Source organism: Schistosoma haematobium, chromosome ZW (assembly GCF_000699445.3).
Source record: "Schistosoma haematobium chromosome ZW, whole genome shotgun sequence".
Lineage (NCBI taxonomy): Eukaryota > Metazoa > Platyhelminthes > Trematoda > Strigeidida > Schistosomatidae > Schistosoma > Schistosoma haematobium.
This window is the reverse complement of record NC_067195.1, coordinates 59,570,270-59,589,632: the sequence shown is the minus strand read 5'-3', so window position 1 is coordinate 59,589,632 and position 19,363 is coordinate 59,570,270. Positions and strand designations below refer to the sequence as shown.

Here is a 19,363-nt window from a genome sequence, read left to right as displayed (position 1 = left end):
CATTTTTTAAAATAAAATCACCTCAGCAGTTATGTCTATTCAGTAACATTAAAATCATCAATATCATCATCAGACTCACGAAACTACCGGATAACCAGGTTCTTATGTTGAAAAAACTTGACTTTATGTTTTAGCCTGGATAAGTACAAGACTTGAGAGTCATTTTACTTAGTACTTTTGAGAGCGTTTTTCAAAAGTGCTTTGCCCATCAGGGTCGCGTGTTCTTTGGTGGGTTTTTCGACTTGTTGTTATCGTCTTCGTTTTCTGTATTAGGATAAAGCTAGAGCTGTTGAAATTAAAATAAATTACCCGAAAACCAAAATTTTTGAAAACCTGAGGGAAACCCACAAAGTTTCATAAGATTCTGGAAAAATAGTGACGAAAATCCCAAATGTTCTGGGAAAATTTCGGTCTTTCTCTAATATTTTCCCAGAATCTTATAAAATATTTAGGTTTTTCCCCAAGATAGTGATATTGGGGTGTGCTTCTTGAGTCGAAATGATCCTATTTGTTATTATGAAATTTTTGATCTCACAGCAGTAAAGACTACTTACTATGCATACTGTGGAGTTTTTTCATTTAGTTAAATAAAATAGTGCCTTGATATAATAATTCTGCGTCTCTGAGATATTGTTTCATGTCTGTAGTCACCCTGAATGGTCAAAGGATCCAAATCATATCTTTCTTAACATTTCAATGTGCAGATCTACATGAATTTTCGCCTTTACTCCTTTTTTTAACCTTGATGTGATATCATATCGAAATTGGAAAAGTTCTTTTGCTTGCCACTCTATAAGCCAGGCATTTCAACGATTGTCATCATTATATTAATAATCCCTCTAAAAGCCTTTTTATGATGGGTATTATACAGTCAACCTCGTCCCAGCTCTAAACACCTACTCAGTAGTTTAGGTTTTCCTTAGTTTAGTTTGCATTTAAGAAATGAAGTGAAAGATACTTGATATCAAGTTTTCTTCAAATTAACATCCCATGTTTAAGTAAAACATTTCTTGGCACAATTTCTAGTAACGAGTTACACTAGTTATATATATTCGTAAATCATTTCCATATTTCGGAATTTTTCGCCAAATATTATTTTTCACTTTGGTTTCTTTATATGTCGTCCGATTTTTTGTTTAATCTTTTACGTCTAACATTAATTTCTAGTGAGGTTTTGGCGAAAGGAAACAAAAACATTGAGTTGTTTAGTTTGAGTGGTGCGCTCTCTACTGTTGCCTGAATGGTCCGGGATTATTGGAGTTAGGCTAATTTTAAAAAAGTCCTTAGTGTGCAATCACAGATTTTCTCAAAGCTGTGTACACAAGTCTTGTCTAGCGTACATAGTCAGTTAAGAAAAATAAGCCAAGTAGTGTTTTGTACTAATTCGCCCTCTTTAAAATTTCATCTCATTTTTGTAATCTAGGCTAGACTCACTTATAGGTCTATAATTATTAGAACTACGTTACGAATAACATTTATTCTATGAATCCTCTTCATATCATCAAAAATCACTTTTTTACAAATAATAAAAATAAAGGCTGTGCAATATCAGTTTTATTTGTCTCTTGTCTTCCATATGGTCCATCTAGTCTTTTTCCATTCAATTTCATTTATTACAGGTGTCTCGTCTGCTATCTTTGTTGGTTAAAAATTAAACAGTGAACAATGGCTTTTTGTCACCTCCAAAAATCAAAAATTAGCTCCTTCCTTCGGGTCAGAAAAACTCGAGTAAGTCTCAAGTAAGATGGTGAAGGTAAAAGAAGATAGTGGTTACGTCTCCATAGGATCCTAATGATGTAGATAAGTAGGTCTTTGATGTTTCAGCACTTGAAAATAGTTTGATTTCAAAATAAACAACCACCGCTTAACGCTTCAGCGGTGAAAGACACCAAGCGAATGAAGAAAGTTATCGCTGTGTCTTACCACGACGCGCAACTCTGACTAGTGTTGGGGATAGTTGGAAAAACGTTAGGGGCGGCCGAACCAAAACGTGACATCAGTCTTTGGAGTCACTAACTTCTGGTCTGTGCCATGTTGGTAGATGCAGACTACTTGGTTGGCGTCCGAGCTACTATCGTAACCAATGGTTGGAGACCCTGGGTTACATGGCTCAGGATCGATCACAATGGCGTCGGTGTATACACTATTTGTCTGTCCTTAAGCGGTGAAATTAGAATTGCTTCATATATTTCTTTCTATGAACGGTTTTTTTTGTACTATATCCTTATATGAAATCTTTTATATATTACCATCATCGAATTAACTTATGTGAATTTATTTTTCATCTTGTTGTGCTGATGAGGTGTGGCAACTTGGACCGATTCATATATATGCCCGGTGCTACGTTGTAGCTGACTGACTGACTGTGTATTAAAACTATCGGTCGAATGTGACACTGTACTGTTAAAGTGTAGTGTATAGTGTGAAGGAATGGGATTATTTGTAAAGATATACATTCAGCGAAAAGAGAATATGGTCGTAAAATGTCACGGTTTTACGAAAACATACCTTTTACCACGTACAGTCCGTCGAAAGAACGGTCGAATCAAAGCTATATTGAAAATTATAGCTAGGAATATTGATTTAGAACTCATTGTGGTTGATTTATTATTTGTGTGGTCTGTTGGCCCTAGTTTTCGACACTGTTTCACTAGAAACATATTGGATGTTGAAGAAAATGCTCGTCTACAAATATCCATGCGATGTTTTATATTTTGACTTCCCAGTGGTCAAAACGCTGCTTTCAAGCACTCGGTCACCGGCTTGAACTCCCCTTCACCTAATTTAATTTAGGCGAATGGATAATATTACTGGTCCTTACAGAAGAAGTGTGATTAAAGCTAAGCACATATTTACTTTAACATCAGACTAGAGTCCGTGAAGAGCGAACTCGAAAAAACCAAGCTTATTTCAGACCTGAATGTGTATGTATGGACTACATATTCACTGTTTGACTGGTTCTGGAACATAGACATAATTTTCGACTTTTGAAAGTACGTGTACTCACTTGTTGACTGATAATACGCAGATGATTTAATTCTATTTGGTGGACGCTGAAAAATTCGGAGTCTTCTGACCTCCATAATCAACAATTCAAGCATGTTTGGGATACGGTTCTTTCCCTCCAAGTGCAAAGTGTCACTTCAAGATTTGCCTGTGTAATCGCCCGAATTAATGATAGGAAGTGAAGTAGTTGAGCGTGTTGACTGCTTCACTTAGCGTAGGAGTCTCATTGGTGCTGATAGTCCGGTATCTGACGAAATCTCGACACGAATTCCGAAGGCTCGATTGGCTTTTACCAAGTTGCTTCACTTGTAGCGTGGGCGATACATCTGTCTGCCAACTGAAGGACGAGTTTACTGTACAGCAGTTCACTCCGTCCTACTTTATCGATGTAAAGCATGGCCGATAAGAATAAAGGATATTCGCAAATTACTAGTCTTCGAAGCATAACTTGTGTATTTTGGTATTATTGAGTAAGTGAAGTCTGTATTAAGAATAGTGTACTAGGTAGTGGTGGTAAATCGATTGATGAGATTATAAATCTTCATAAACTGAGGTGGTTGGGACATGTGTTACGTATGTATAACCACGATGTGCTTGGACGGGCGATGTTGGATGGTGTGAGAGTAGGCTGAAGAAAAGCTGAGGACGACCAAACCGAAACATGCATTTAGTCGATGAAGGCACTGATGATTGTACTGAGTCATGTTAATAGGTATATTTCAGTGGTCCAACGTTTAGCTGTTGATTCACATTCGAACCATACTCCAGCTACCTTGGTTTAGATGTTCGTTTGTTATCACTAGCCCCCGTACTTAGAGTGCAGCCCAAATTCAAGCCCTTGAACCTGTTTTATAAGTTTATAATAATAGTTATAAAATATGTACAGCAGTCAGTCAGTGACAACGTAGAACTTCGTACGTACGTACATCAGTTCGAGTTGCCATACCACATCAGCACAGAGATGCAGTTGTCGATTCAAACACCGTAGTGGTAGTAAGAGTATAAGCAGTAATCGGGAAGATTAGGGTTTGGAGATGTTATTCAAAGAGTATAATCCAGTGAAATAAATTTGGGAAGAGAAAAAAGAGACAAGGAGGAATCAGGAGATTAAAATTTGGGAGAACACAAAGAGTGTATGCACCTGCGCCATTTCAAACGATATGTATAGCGTATTTGGGTTAATCAGGTTCGGTAGAAATTTAAAGTAAACAGTAACTATCATTATGTAATCTACTAATTTATTTTAGTATTTGATGTGTGGGAGTCAAAGTAAAAATGAATGGTCGTTTAGTATGGACAGACAGTCATAGCCTAATGACTATTAAATATGTGATTTCCTTTCCTCTCATTGATTTTTAATCCTGACTCATTGGAAGTGACTGCTTGTAATTGTGTTGAACAAAGTATTATGTAGTCGATCCTCTGGTTCTCTATTCTTGGTCGTGAATCCTGGATCTGATATAACGTGACTGGTCTCACCTTATTAACCTATTGTCGTAATATACTAGTGGAAAAAAAGTATTTTAACCATCCATTGTATTAATATTTCATCCTTACCACTATTAAGACCTGCGATTTACACGAAACTGGTTTGTACTCACCTGTTTTTTTATTTTTCCCAAGCTATTTATATCCAGTGATAATTCGTTGCTTGGAAACCTGCGTTTTTTATACGGATGATCCACCAAATGAGACGGAAGTCCGCAAGGAACTCCAACTCTTGAAGCGTTACAAATCACCTGGCCCAGATGACTTACCTCCGGCTCTTTTTAAAGATGGTGGTCACTTTCTGACTAAGGAATTGACGACGTTGTTTACAAATGTTTGGGAACTAGAGAGTGTACCAACGTCATGGAATGAGTCGATAGTTGTCTCTATCTTTAAAAAGGGTTCACGTCGTTCCTGTAACAACTATCGGGGGATAAGTCTACTTCCGATTGCGTCCAAGCTATTGGCTTCCGTCATTCTTCGTAGGTTGTTCAAAACCCGAGAAAGATTGACTCGCGAGGAGCAGGCTGGGTTTCGTTCTGGTCGAGGATGTATTGATCATATCTTCACCCTCCGTCAAATGTTAGAACACCGTCATACTTATCAAAGGCCAACAATCGTAGTGTTTCTTGACATCAGGGCTGCCTTCGATTCGTTAGACAGGACTGTTCTCTGTGATTGTCTATTGAAGAAGGGTGTGCTTGAGAAGTTTATTAACATCCTAAAAGCCCTATATACAAACACCTCAGGCAGAGTGAGGGCATACAACTACCTCTCTCCATTGTTCCATTCGAGCAGTGGGGTTAGGCAGGGTTGCCCAATCTCACCATTCCTCTTCAACTTTGCCATCGATGACATTCTGGAAACAGCTCTTATGAATGTAAGTAATGGTGGTGTGGATCTGTTGCTTGCAGAAAGACTTCTCGACCTTGAGTATGCGGATGATATTGTCTTACTGTGAGATGATGCCCAAGTCATGCAATCCGCACTTAATCAGTTGGCAATCAATGTCAGTAGGTACGGTATATGCTTTGCACCTTCGAAGTGCAAAGTACTTCTACAAGACTTGCAGGATCCTAATCGTGTACTCACCCTGGATGGTGAACAGATAGAAGTAGTCGAGAAGTTCGTGTATCTGGGTAGCTGCATAAGTACTGGTGGTGGTGTGAGTGATGAGATCACTGCACGTATAGTGAAAACCAGAGCGGCTTATGCCAATCTGGGCCATGTTTGAGGCCTTCGTGATGTTAGTCTGGCTGTAAAAGGTCGGATTTACAACGCGTCGGTGAGAACAGTTCTGCTCTATGCTTGTGAAACCTGGCCTCTCCGAGTTGAGGACGTTAGACGACTCTCTGTGTTCGATCATCGCTGTCTCCGAAGGATTGCTGACATTCAGTGTCAACACCATGTTAGTAATGCAGAGGTTCGGCATTGTGTGTTCGGGCACAGAGACGATAATGTAATTGGTGTCACTATCTTGAAACATCGACTTCGGTGGCTTGGACATGTTCTACGAATGTCGTCCCAGAGAATTCCACGTTGTGCATTATTTGCCGACTCTGGGACTGGTTGGAAGAAGTGGAGAGGTGGTCAGTATATGACATGGTGTCGTGGTATGAAAGAAAGCTGCAAAGGACTGGCCTGTGTCGGTCCTTCACGACTCCTTGGTTGGTGTCCGAGAGATGGTGCAACACAGTGGCTAGAGACGTTATCAGATATGGCTGAGAATAGAAGCCAGTGGCGATCCTGCTGTAACCTTCTTTTACTTTCTTCATAAAAGTGGTTGTATCTTCCTTAACTGAAAGATTTCTTGTGATTGTACCCTTCTGTTCCCCTACTATTACTATTATTATTACACTACCTTACAGCAATCTCTTCGTTATTGTTTCTTTTGTACGTTCCCCACTTTTTTTTCTTTTTCTTAAATTCTCATTGTTTTGTGTGGCGCATATATATTTGGCGCACTCCTGTACCAATATATATGTGTTCAAATAAAATAAAATAAAAATAAAAACTTAATATTCACTTATTAAATATACCTTAATAGTAATTGTTTCTTTGCTTTCGAATGCCTTAGTTCGATCAGAAGTATCCATCGTATATAATCTCCAAAGGTTTTGCAATAGTACCGTCATCTGGTCAGGATATACATTCTACTGGTCGTTGTACATTAGCTCCTGATCAGTCAGTCCCTCGACATGTTTCTCTTGCATCATCTATTCGTTTACGAAACTCTTCTGCTTCGGAACTTCGACGAGAATTTATTAATTTTTTCCGAAGTCATCAACATTCAGTGGTAGCACCGGCTTCTGTATTTCCGAAGCGTCACGAAGGAAGCTATTTCATCAATGCAGGTTTGTAAATTGTGTGTTAAAGTTATCCAGCTTCAATTTCCATCCATCTTTTTTTTAAATACAAGCACAATCATTACTAATAGTCTCTAAATAAATGTTATGAAATTTGTAGCTAATTTACTTAATCACTTCCAATTACTATTGATAACACACATGAGTCCCTACCTGTTACACGGGCAAAGTTCTCTGTGATTTGACTAGATGAAATTTTTTATTGTTGAAGTCGATGAATGGAATGGCAATCGCTGAATGAACCCAATAATATAGTGCGGGCGGATGATGGTTACCCACGAGATTGTATTATTGAGTTAGGCCCTCGAATAATTAGAAGTCTAAGGTAAAACGACTAACCAGATAAGTAGTTTTCTATGTAACAAAACAACGTGCTCGTATACAGAATAAGAACACAGAATAAACATTATAAAATGTCATAGATAACTTATAGGTCACTCATTCTTCAATCAGTTAAAATCTCACTGTTAAGCCTAATCTTTGGACATCCTATTACCGGCATTGTTTATCTTAGTATACTATATTTGTAAATACACAATACAAGAACATAGGATTCCATACTATTTTTAGCATTTCATTTTTAAATTACTTGAGGATACTGTCAAAGGATTCGCTAAGATGGGAATCATTGTTTAGTGAAAGTTTTCCAATTACTCTACTGAGTAAATTTTAATTTGTCACTTTTACTACATTAAGCATTAATGTATGTTAAATAAGCTTCATTTTTACTTAGAATGCTATGTTTTTATAGTTTTCATAGAATTATCATTTCTTCATTAGGATGTACTTCATTGTCACGTAAACAATTTTTTTAGTGTCCATCGTAGATATCAACTCATACATTAGGATTGATTTCCCAGACTCATTCTCACATACTCAAAAATCAGGTTATGTAGAAAGTACTTCAACTTTTTCATCAATAATATTTGTTAAGAAATGGTGTACTTTTATTTACAGATTGTTTGCTTATGAACATAACCTTATCTCATAATCCTATATGGTCTTTCAAAACTTTGCAATACTATCATATTATTTAATATTTTTTATCTTGGCTACAGTTTCAGATTACCTTACTGCATTTCATATGCAGCCTTACCTCGTAGGTTTAGGGGTCTGGTGTTTTGCTAATGGGTTGCAAGTTCTATATTTTGATTTGTCGAGGTTTTAACTATCGAGTAGTATCACCATGTTTTGCTCTGTAATTCATTACAGTAACAGTATAGGGTTGTAGAGATCACTAAGTTTTTGATTGAAATCATGAACCGATTGACGTTAGACCACCATTGAAAACCTGGAAGCACTGGACCGCCCTTTCGTCCTATTGTGGGACTCCTCAGCAATGCATCCCATCAATATAGTTTCATGAAATTAAATTTTTAAAAGTTACTTGTTGGTTTTCCTATACTTTTTTTCTATTCGGTCAGGATAGGTATGAACCAGTTTAAATCAATTTTTCTCAACCAGTCGGATAGTATTTGTTCAGAATTTAAGCAGTTACGTCGTGCTACGAACTCACAGCCATGTATTCGAATCGGCGGTCGTCATGATGATTTAAATGATGTGGGATATGATAGGCATCATCATACAATGTTTGAAATGTTGGGCAGTTGGTCGTTTGGGGACTACTATAAGGTTTGTCTCAGTTTGATGGGCAAAAATTTTGATTAGTATGGAACCAGTTAATCGTATGTTCATTTTCACCAAATTAGTTAACTCATGATGGTTGACGATTTTGTGTTGTGTCCTAAGCGTGGAAAATAAGAGTTATCATGGATATGTTTAGTTTAATCTATTCCGTCTTGATAAATTTCTTTGGACCAAATCATTAGTCCAGAAATTTGTATTGAATTTGCGTACACTGATATCTATTTCAAATACAATCGTGAATGCACTTAACTTATAGGCAACATCTAAATCACTGGATCACGGGTTTGAACCTCGTTTTACCGACCTCATTTTCAACAGTTGGAAGCCATTCTCTTTCTCACAAAAAACATGGCTCAAGGTTAAATAGATAAACCTTTTCTTGGTAAATGAGTTTCACTAAACATTCGTTTGATGTATTAGTTTCAATGACTATTAACTAGGAGGCCAACTGTCGCACCGTCATATTCAAAAACCGTCTTATTTATTTAGAGACAAAAGCCTAATACAACGAGAATAAAATAAAAAGATATGCATGCAATTATAACCGAGCTCAGGATTTAACAAAAGAAGGTTGAATTTCCCTGCACCATTGTAACCGATTTTAAGATATATCACCAACTATCCATACCTGTTTTATTCAGAGTTATTTAGTATACCTGATTTAAACCTTTTTCGTTCAAATAATTCTATGAAAATTGTTGCTGTCTCTGTTTTTTACTTTTTTTTACGTGACTGTGGTATGCCTTAGAAAGAGGCTTGCTCTCAGGTTTGGAAATTTCTTACTAAGGTGTTAAACCTGCCTACCAATGCAATTTACATAACATATTTCGGTGGTGATCAAAAACTTGGACTTCCTCCAGATGATGAGACACGTGATATCTGGCTGAACTTGGGGTAAGTTGATAATCCATTGTCTAGACTAATTTTCTGGATAGTTGAACAGTTAGTTGTGAGTAATAGAAAATATTTCCGACTATATTACTTCGATTTATATAGGTATTCATCAGTAGGCGACGAATAAATGTTCGTGCGATAGACTCATGCCGTTAAAGAGCGAAATCTGAATAATCGACTAGCGTCATTAACTTCCACACAATAAATATGAAACATGAGCATGAACTTAGCTACTGATTTTCATCTGTTTACATACTCATCACAATCACTTCAAAAACAGTGAAGTTTTTATATTCGTTTATTCGTTCACGCAGTAAAGTTTACGCGTATGATTGTGTATATTTTAAACAACGTCAATTTTTCCAAGGTGAAACTATTATAATTCAGTTTTATGCAAACTTTCTCTTACGATCATACATCGGACCCTTTTTCAAAGTGAAATAATATTTTAACTCTTAGCCCACCAAACAGTTGGTGGCACCTAGTCTGCTGCGTTAAAGTTTCATCTTTTTGTGTGTACAAATTAAAGGAATTTCGTATTTTTAAATTGTTGTGGTTGTTCAGTGCATTTTGAGATCTATTACTTATTATTCTTTCCCAATTTTTTTGTGGTGTGGATGTAACTAACTGATCTACCATACCGTTTTATTTTTTGCTGATCTTAGCTAAAATGTTTTTATATTAGCATGAAGCTAGGATTATCAATGTGAGGGAAGAAAAACCTACTGACGTACATTTGTTTAAATATGAATTGGAAAGTTTCCTAGTCCAGCTGGAGATAAACTTTGAGTTGTATAGATCCAGCCTAATATTCTTCTGTTATAATAAATTGTTATTTAGGTTGTCAAGAGAAATAATCTACCTTATTTATTCCACTCTTCTACCAAACACAGGTTAGCGCCCTTGAATTCGGGTGAGGGTTACAACGTACAACGTAGTGGCCGTAGTCACAGCTCCACGAGGCAATCACCTCCACTCTCTTCTGCTAGATACTTTTATTTACCAGAACACAAAGGACATTGAATACAACTCACGCATTATGTGGCACTTAACTCATTTACATCATACTATCATCTCGTCAATAATTGGGTTTTCTTCAGTACAACCCTTCGTATTACAATATTCGATAAGATATGAAAATATTTAATAATATGATTCACTGTTTCTGACCAATACTGAAATATTAAACATAATTTATCTTATTCCAGGGTGATGGATCAAAAATTAATGCCATTCGGTATCGAATCAAACTTTTGGCGTGCAAATCAGTTTAGTGGTGGAGGATTGTGTGGTCCGTCAACTGAAGTACACATAGATTTCAAAGCACTCTGCGGTGGAGACCAATTAGACTGTGCACGTTGTTTAGTGAATACTTCTAGCCCTCAAGTTTTGGAACTGTGGAATTGTGTTTTCATAACACATCGTATCATAGCTGATAACGATGTGACAGAGAAACATTTGAAACCTGACCTTCTTCAACCTTTAAATAAGTCATTTGTAGATACTGGAATGGGACTAGAACGACTAGCATGTGTGATGCAGGTTAGTTCATTAAAGTTTTTTGTACTTCTTAAGTTTTATTTTCTAGTTTAATATTGATAGTAAATACTTCCTGTTACCAAAGATTTTATTAGCATTTACGCTCTAAGGTGATATGTAGAATTATACATAACCAAAACTGTTCGGATGAATCGAACCATTTTTATGTTTTTAGGCAGATCACATAGTATTACTGTTATTGTCCTTTTAGGTTTCAGGATTTCAAACAAGCTAACTGAGATTAAACCATATCATTTGATTTTTCTTCTACCAGTCTGTTAGGTGTACTTCGATCTTATCTGTCAAATCACTGTTTACTGCCAGTTTGGGAAAATTACTCCCGTCATTTAGTAAAGCGTACATTTTTTTTGAATAATCTTTTCTGTCCATCCGAACTACTTTATAACCTTCGTCTGGTTTTGAGATTAACAAATTGCCACTCGTTCTAAGTTCATGTGAAACTCGTTTGCACTTCTTCATCAAAACGCCTTTCGAATTATATCTGCTGCTTAAGTGCTTAAAGCAGTAATTACCTAGTGTATATTTCAACTTTTCGATATCATTGTCGAAGGTACTAACTATACATTCCGTTTATGTATACATGTTTTCCATCTTACTAACCATTTTCGTAACATAAAAAAACTTAGGGTCGATTGATAATACTTCTAACTTTACCATAGTAAGATAAAAACTGGTGAAATTATCAACATCTTGACCTGGGCTTGGTGGAAACGTAATTTCAGAAACTATTTCTAGGTTTGTTAGTAGCTAGATACGTTTTTTATCTTTACTTTCTATAGCAACCATCATCACGTAGCCAATAACATTTTGTTTTGAGAATTTTGATAATTCATCGACTGCATAAAATTCGTCTCCAAATACTTCATTTATGAAGAAATTCAACAAACAAATTTTGTTTGACGTATAACTTTTCAGCGTCCACCCATTAAGTCGAACTCTTGAATAGCATAAGGATTCTCAGCATGATTTCAAATAGAGGTTTGTTTAAATGAGAATTTCCGCTTTATTGAAATCTTTTAAGAAAGGATTCACAATTTGTAACTGAACTACAGCGTATGGCTCAGCGAAGCAAATATAAACACTGGATTTACAAATTAAAGCACAAACGGAATGTATAGTTAGTACCTTCGACAATGATATCGAAAAGTTGAAATATACACTAGGTAATTACTGCTTTAAGCACTTAAGCAGCAGATATAATTCGAAAGGCGTTTTGATGAAGAAGTGCAAACGAGTTTCACATGAACTTAGAACGAGTGGCAATTTGTTAATCTCAAAACCAGACGAAGGTTATAAAGTAGTTCGGATGGACAGAAAAGATTATTCAAAAAAAATGTACGCTTTACTAAATGACGGGAGTAATTTTCCCAAACTGGCAGTAAACAGTGATTTGACAGATAAGATCGAAGTACACCTAACAGACTGGTAGAAGAAAAATCAAATGATATGGTTTAATCTCAGTTAGCTTGTTTGAAATCCTGAAACCTAAAAGGACAATAACAGTAATACTATGTGGTCTGCCTAAAAACATAAAAATGGCTTGACCCATCCATTTGGTTTGTATTATTTTACCAATTGTTTGATCTTGTTCGTTTTTCAATAATTATCTTACAGGGAATGACGTCGAATTATGATTCCTATGAAATAAATAGTTTAATGGAATTCATACACTCAAAGGCAAACTCATGTAATCCTTCTGTGCCTGTTTATCAAGGTTTATTTTTATCCAATCCTCTACAAGATGTTGAAACTAAAACAGACAAAGATCAATCAGAAATTACTCTATCTTCTCTGTGGAATAAAATATCTGGAAAATCTTCGTCTTCTGTAAGTATATCCTTAAAAGGTTTCCACTTAGATTTTTATACGTTGCTAGTTAGAGTATTGTGTACTTAATTTATAATTATTAGTTTCACTCAAATTAATCAAGCATTTTAACGTTAATTGCCACAGAAAATTGTAATTTTGTATTCAGTGTCAACTTTGGAAGGAAAATAAACTACATGCGACTGTTTGTTGACGAAAAAAGATTTAAACTGTTTTGAGAACGACAATGTTATCCTTACAAACTGGTAGTGTAAATATGTAAGCGGTGATCTTATACAACTAAGAATATAATTAATTAGTATCGATGATGCAAATTGTTAAGAATTGGCCATTAGAAATGAAGTATAAACACATATTGCTTTCGTGACTTAATGATTTATGGTGTTGTTAGTTCGTTTATCATCCTTATTTATAAAGAAGTTATCAAGTTATTGGTTTTAGGAAAGTTATTCGAATTAATTTGTTATAACAATAAACCACTATTAATAAACAAATTATTGTTATAATATTATATCTCTGGAGACAAAACTCTCATTTGTAGTCTTGTATAGTAAACCGAAGAGTCAAAGGAAACATTAATACTAGAAGTCTAAATAGCTGCGTTCCACTCTTAGTTATCACCGTGTTCTGTCGGTTGATAAGTAAGGTGAATATTATTTAAATTTCAGTGATAGTTTGCATTTTTATAAATCACCATAGACGACTGTCAAAAGTGCTTATATTACCAGTGAATTTTTGTTTCATTTATTGCGTTTTCATGTGCGCTTCGACTTACCTATATAGGCTCTCTGCTCAAAATCACATCTTGCCCTTGATCATTCTTGGAAAAATTTTAACATGGACAATGATCTTGTTGATATGTGGCATCGAGATACCGCCTATCGAGTATTGGTCGATCATAGTCGTGCTTTAGCATTCGCCTTATCAGATGGTTTATTACCAGGACGTCAAGGTTTACCTCTGAAAATTCGTCAGCTTATTCATCGAGCGTTTCGTGCATCTGTTTTAACTGGTCTTGATACAGAAATAACTACGTCGGGGAAATTAAAATCTCTCCTGGGAGCTTTGGTATCCGAAGTAGCCAAAAGAGATGTTCTCAGTCTTCAGTCGTTTTTTAACACAATGGCTACCATAAGAGGACCTAGCTGTAGAAAGTCTGATGCAATAACTCCGGAACAAGTGAGCTGATTATCATATTAATGTTTATAAATTTCTTGAACTCGTACAGACCACATAAATTATATCATATTTTCCTGTTGTATACTACTGTGATATCAGCGAATGCTTTTCCCAATTAGTTTAATGTTTTGATGTGTTTACGCTAGATGAGTGAAGTTTCACTCTCACTTTTGTAAGAGTTTATAAGATATTTTTCACATAATAATATTCTGTACGACTTGTTTAACATATAATGTGCTCATTGCTTTGCATTAAAATAGATTGTTTTATTTACTGGATCAATTTATTTTTATTTTCCTTTTTCTTTAAGGCACTAGTTTACTACACATCTTATAGTCAATCTTAATCAACAGTATTCTTTTATTCAAACAACCTATAGCGAACAGTTTAACTGTGAAAAGATTCAGAACTGACTCATTATGTAAGGATTTGTCAATTAACTACAATGTATTATTAAACATCATCTATTGGTTAGAATTCGATTAATTAGCTGAATATATATATATATATATATATATATATATATATATATATATATATTCCATCCTCGTCTGATGAGTATCTCCGTTTTCTACAACAGTGATCAGATAATTTAGTGTTCAACTTCAAAATCATCGAACTTTTTTTCTATCAAAGATGCAAAAATTGACATCAATGATATTTTTATTTTATTTTCATTTATATGGTACACAACATATATTTGTTATGTGGATGAATGTTAACTGAATGACATTGTAGATTGTGGTTCCAGTACTTCGTGAATTGATTTTATTTGAAGAAAGCTGGTCATCAGTTATCAAAATGATTAGGAACAAATTCTACTAAAGAGTCACAAAGTAGAACAGAATAACCTTCCAGTGGTCTCTGGAGTTAACTGGTCTCTTCAATTTCTATCATTCTGTGATAAAAAGCTACTTATGTTAAATTAAAATATTCGACTGGATATTTAAAATATTCATTTAAAGTACAGCTTTTAAACTCTAAAATCTTTATTGTGTGACTTTTAACTTGTTTTTTTTTAAATTGAATATCTATCTTTGTTAGACTTGGTTTGTTTATATCTTATTTGACAATAATCAACTCTTAATTACTACAGATGGAATCAATTATTAATGAAGAAGTGACTTCGTTTGCACCTCGTTTATTTCATATGGAAAATTCATTTAATCGATGTTTGGAAGAATGCGTCGATAGGAGACAACTGTCAGGTAATATATGAAGCAGTGATGTTTGTAGAATAATTGACTTGTTTAAACTTGCAACATAAACTTGATGAGGTGTAGGCACTGACGGATATACTTTACAAAATAATTATTATTACAGAGAAATAAGTCAATGAAAGTGATGGTTATGGCCAGAACAGTTCTTTAAATATATATCATGGTTTAAATAGCAAGGAAATCTTGACTTTTGTTCTATGTCTGAACTAGTAAACTCGAATCAGTGATTTGTTTAATCTCTGGGATCCTTTCCGGGAAAATAGGTACGTACGTGAATTGAAAATGCAAACCAGGTACTTTTAATAAAATATTTACTCTTCTGTGACATCTAGTATTGATTAATGCTCCGTTTTCCCATCATTACTATTTTGAAAAATACGTGGACCGTAATTTTGAGCTCAGACTAGTTTAAATGTAGGTATTCTCTACTAAATCAACAAGTCCATTTCAATCTAGTGTATGTATTCTCTTTAGTCATTTTGATAATGGGAGAAATCTATCATCTGATGATCAGTTAGTATCACATTTTTGATTAGGACTAATTTAGTGACTGATTTACTAAGTTTTACATGTATACGTGTCACTTCCAATTCTCGTTATCTGGTAAGTATAGTATTTAATTTTTAACCATTGGGTTTGAGCTTTGGCTCACGTAATTTGTGCCTTTTTTCTATATTTTGATTTGATTTTGTTTTAGATGTACACCTACTAAGTGAGCTTTTAAGGATTTATCTCCTAACTGAAGACTTTACTATCGACTCGGAGTACATAGATGACATACACTTGTATATCAAAGACACTGATACAATACAAAGTTGTCTGAACCTTTTGAGTGACAATTAAATACTATCGGGAGCTATCCCATCTCTCATAAAATGTGATTGGGATTGATCTGGATTGATGTGTAAAGTAGCCGTAGATAGTGTAACAGTTCTGCTCAATGACCACCACACCTTTCTCAAGAATATTATCAGTTCAGATAGGTTTTTGGCTGATAAAACCTCGGGATGAACACTAATGGGCTCCTTGGTTTTCGCTAACATGAGCTATCGTCGTATAGGTAATTCTGATATTAAAAGTAGCGTATTAACTATTCACGACAACTCATTTAAGGTGGAAATAAACCTTCCTCGGTTAAAGTGACTGAAATATGTTGCATGGATTGTTAACCCCTCTCTATTGCCATGTGGCAATATTGGTTGGCCTAGGAATTGCTTGAAAGGCGGGTTGAAAAGGCTAGAATAAAATACAGCCTCGGTTCATGAAGTGTAACAACTTGAGGCGATATATATTTGTGCTAAGTTCTATTTACTGTTTATTGCTAACAGATCAGTAAGGACTTTTACTCATATTAAATGTATTATATATCATTGTGTTTTTGTATTACACTGTTCGTGCGATGTCAGATTTATCGTGATATTTCAATAATTGTGTGAATCGAGAAATTTCTAACAAGATCAAATTAAGCATTATTGGACTACTTTTAAAATATGTATCAAACAATTAGACGTTTTTCCAATTTATCTCAGGGACACTCATTTACTACAACATTTACTCGAAAAATATCTATAACCGAAATACGTCTTTTTAAAATGATTTTAAGTTTCGAGCTAAAAAATTACGCGATTACATCGGCATATTAAGTTTGTTTGAAAATTGTTTTAGGTTTCAGATAATTGATGGAATAAATTTAAGAATAAAGGAATAGTTAACTAATGAACAGTTTAATATCAGCTATATAAGTTCTTTTAAGGAATTCAGTGAGGATACAAACATAAAAATTGCAGAATCTGGTACAAATTTGTATCGATCCAAGCTACTATCATCACAGTGGAAAGTAATCAAGAGGTAAAGTAAACCAGTGAAAATAATAGTAATAGTAATAACCCAGTATCTCTGGACTCTACCAGATCAATTACTTTTGAACCAGTACTATGTCTTTTTCTGGTTGTTTTTTATCGTTTATTCAACCTGTACTCTAATTCTAGCCACATCGGGATAAGCAGTGATAAGTTATGGATTACACATATTTCCATCACTTTAGTCAATGAGACTTCGCAACGCCATCAGTTTATGAACCATTTTTTCCGGTATTATACAAATAACACCAACATTTTGTACTGAAAATTCCTGGGGCAGGTGAAGTATCGTCCATTTAAAATCCTCCTATTTAGGAAGACAGAATCAGTGACGATTTTAGTAATCCATGGGAAAAATCTTACAGTCACGACACTGCGTCGCACATGATGATGTAACCACAACCCGTATATCGTTCACTATTTGCTTAGTAGATAAAGATAAGTAATCAGTGTTTTTATCAGTTAATATCATTACAGATATATCGAAGTATTTTCACCATCGGATTAATACTTCAATCCAATTGAAAGTATCTTCGGGCTTGCATCTGCTCACTTCTTAATAACTGGTTGAGATGTGTATTCACAATATCACCAACACAATCCTGTAATCTGTACTTAAAAATTCAGTCTTCTAGAAATGCCTATACAACTGCTCAAATGTTAACAACCTACCTCATACTTTATGAGAATTTTCGACACTTACCATTTTTCTTTATCAATATTACTACTTTCACTATTTAGCTGAACAAGTAACTAAATTAATGAACGGTGATTATGGACATCATGTAAGCTGGGATATGATATGTGCACAATCATGTTGGGCTGGTCTTTTACCACCCTTACCAATCGAAACTAACTCTCCATCGGACAAGAATAAACCACTACTGTTTAGAAATCAGAAATTAGATTCAAATGTAATTTCACGTCAGTTGCATAATTTATGTGTACCGTTTACGGATGATTCGTTTAAATATAATTGTTATCAAAAATCTGAACTGGATCCAAATGCAACTGGACAATACGGTGAGTTATAGACTGAATTACAGTATCACGACATGTCAGTTTTTTATTTAAAGCTTGATTTAGATTGAAACGACTGGTATGCCACATATTTCTTGAATCCACTAATTCTTAATTTCAAGTTCATAATTTAAGGTATTTTTCTACCAGCTTCTACTATCTGCGAAATCTGAAACGTGAATCTCCAAATGGTGGTATTAAATTTATATCTGTTAAAGAAATTTCTCCAAGTGACTAATAAGAATTGGTAGATAGCCCAAAACTGTTTTATTTCATTAACTCAATGAAGAAAACATGTTTTTCTTTTAAATTTAACCCTTGATCTACAGTAGAGAGATAGTAATCACTTATAATAAATGCTAAAGTATAGGCGACCAAGAAGTAAGTCATTGAGATTCTTCTAGGCTACCTGTGGTATGTATATATTTATGCTTCATTTATTTGCTATATCTTTCAAACTTCGTTGACTCTCACAGTTATTGATATTTAGGTCACCATATTATGAATAGGTTGATCACGCTCCATATCATGGATGGATTTCTGTTTGGTATAGATAATAGCACATGTTTAAGCTTTGAAATCCCTTCATTATGTCTATTAATCACTTGGTTAACACATAAACTTATTTAACTACAAGTGGTAGAGTAGTGTAGTACCGTAATCATCTTTGTTAATATGTCTATCCAAGTCTTGTAAATTACACGATATTCTTGTAGTAGGATATCTCAACACAATATTCATATTCAGATTAGTGAAATGAGTTTTTGATTGTCAAATCAGTTGTTTACATATCTGATGTTTGTTGGAAACAAGAGTGTATAGACACTTTTTTCGAAAACGTAGCTCTATACTTCTATATAATGTGTTTTGTTGTTGTCCTTGATCAAACTGCGATAAACTCACCTAATGAGAGTAATATAACCATAGGAGCTTTCAATTTAATATATATACATTCATCTACTCCGCACCATATATTTTTTCTTTGTTGTAGATTTCCCAGATTGTGAAACAAAATTACTAGGATTACTTGCCATTGGTTATAAAGATACAGATTATACGTTAATTACAAAACAATATTTATCGAATTCAAATGTCACTTCTGTCATTCAAAATCTATTCGATGCATCAAATAATGAAATTGCTAATAATTTACTCGGTTTTATTTTTGAAAAAACTAACTTTTTTACATCATATGGTGGTCAAGACACTGATATCGGTTTTATTCACTATCCTTCTAAGGTAATTTCTATGAAACTATACTCCAAAAAGAAATATTTTGTGTGAACGTAAATAAGTA

The 19,363-nt window shown here is 34.6% G+C and overlaps 1 protein-coding gene across 2 annotated transcripts in view; it reads left to right on the top strand.

Annotated features, from left to right (window-relative positions):
* The first annotated feature begins 205 nt into the window (after positions 1-205).
* AARS2_1 (alanyl-tRNA synthetase) overlaps positions 206-19,363 on the top strand; it is a 28,786-nt gene continuing 9,628 nt past the window's right edge. Inside the window, exons 1-10 of one of the 2 annotated variants that reach the window (XM_051211911.1) lie at positions 206-1,728; positions 6,572-6,848; positions 8,290-8,492; positions 9,256-9,401; positions 10,610-10,943; positions 12,576-12,788; positions 13,572-13,967; positions 15,064-15,175; positions 17,788-18,069; positions 19,058-19,305. In XM_051211911.1, coding sequence (XP_051072034.1) covers positions 1,666-1,728; positions 6,572-6,848; positions 8,290-8,492; positions 9,256-9,401; positions 10,610-10,943; positions 12,576-12,788; positions 13,572-13,967; positions 15,064-15,175; positions 17,788-18,069; positions 19,058-19,305 — 2,274 coding nt within the window. In that variant the 5' untranslated portion in view covers positions 206-1,665. Of the gene's footprint in view, positions 10,944-12,575; positions 12,789-13,571; positions 13,968-15,063; positions 19,306-19,363 lie in introns of both variants that reach the window. The other variant, XM_051211912.1, reaches the window with a different exon arrangement.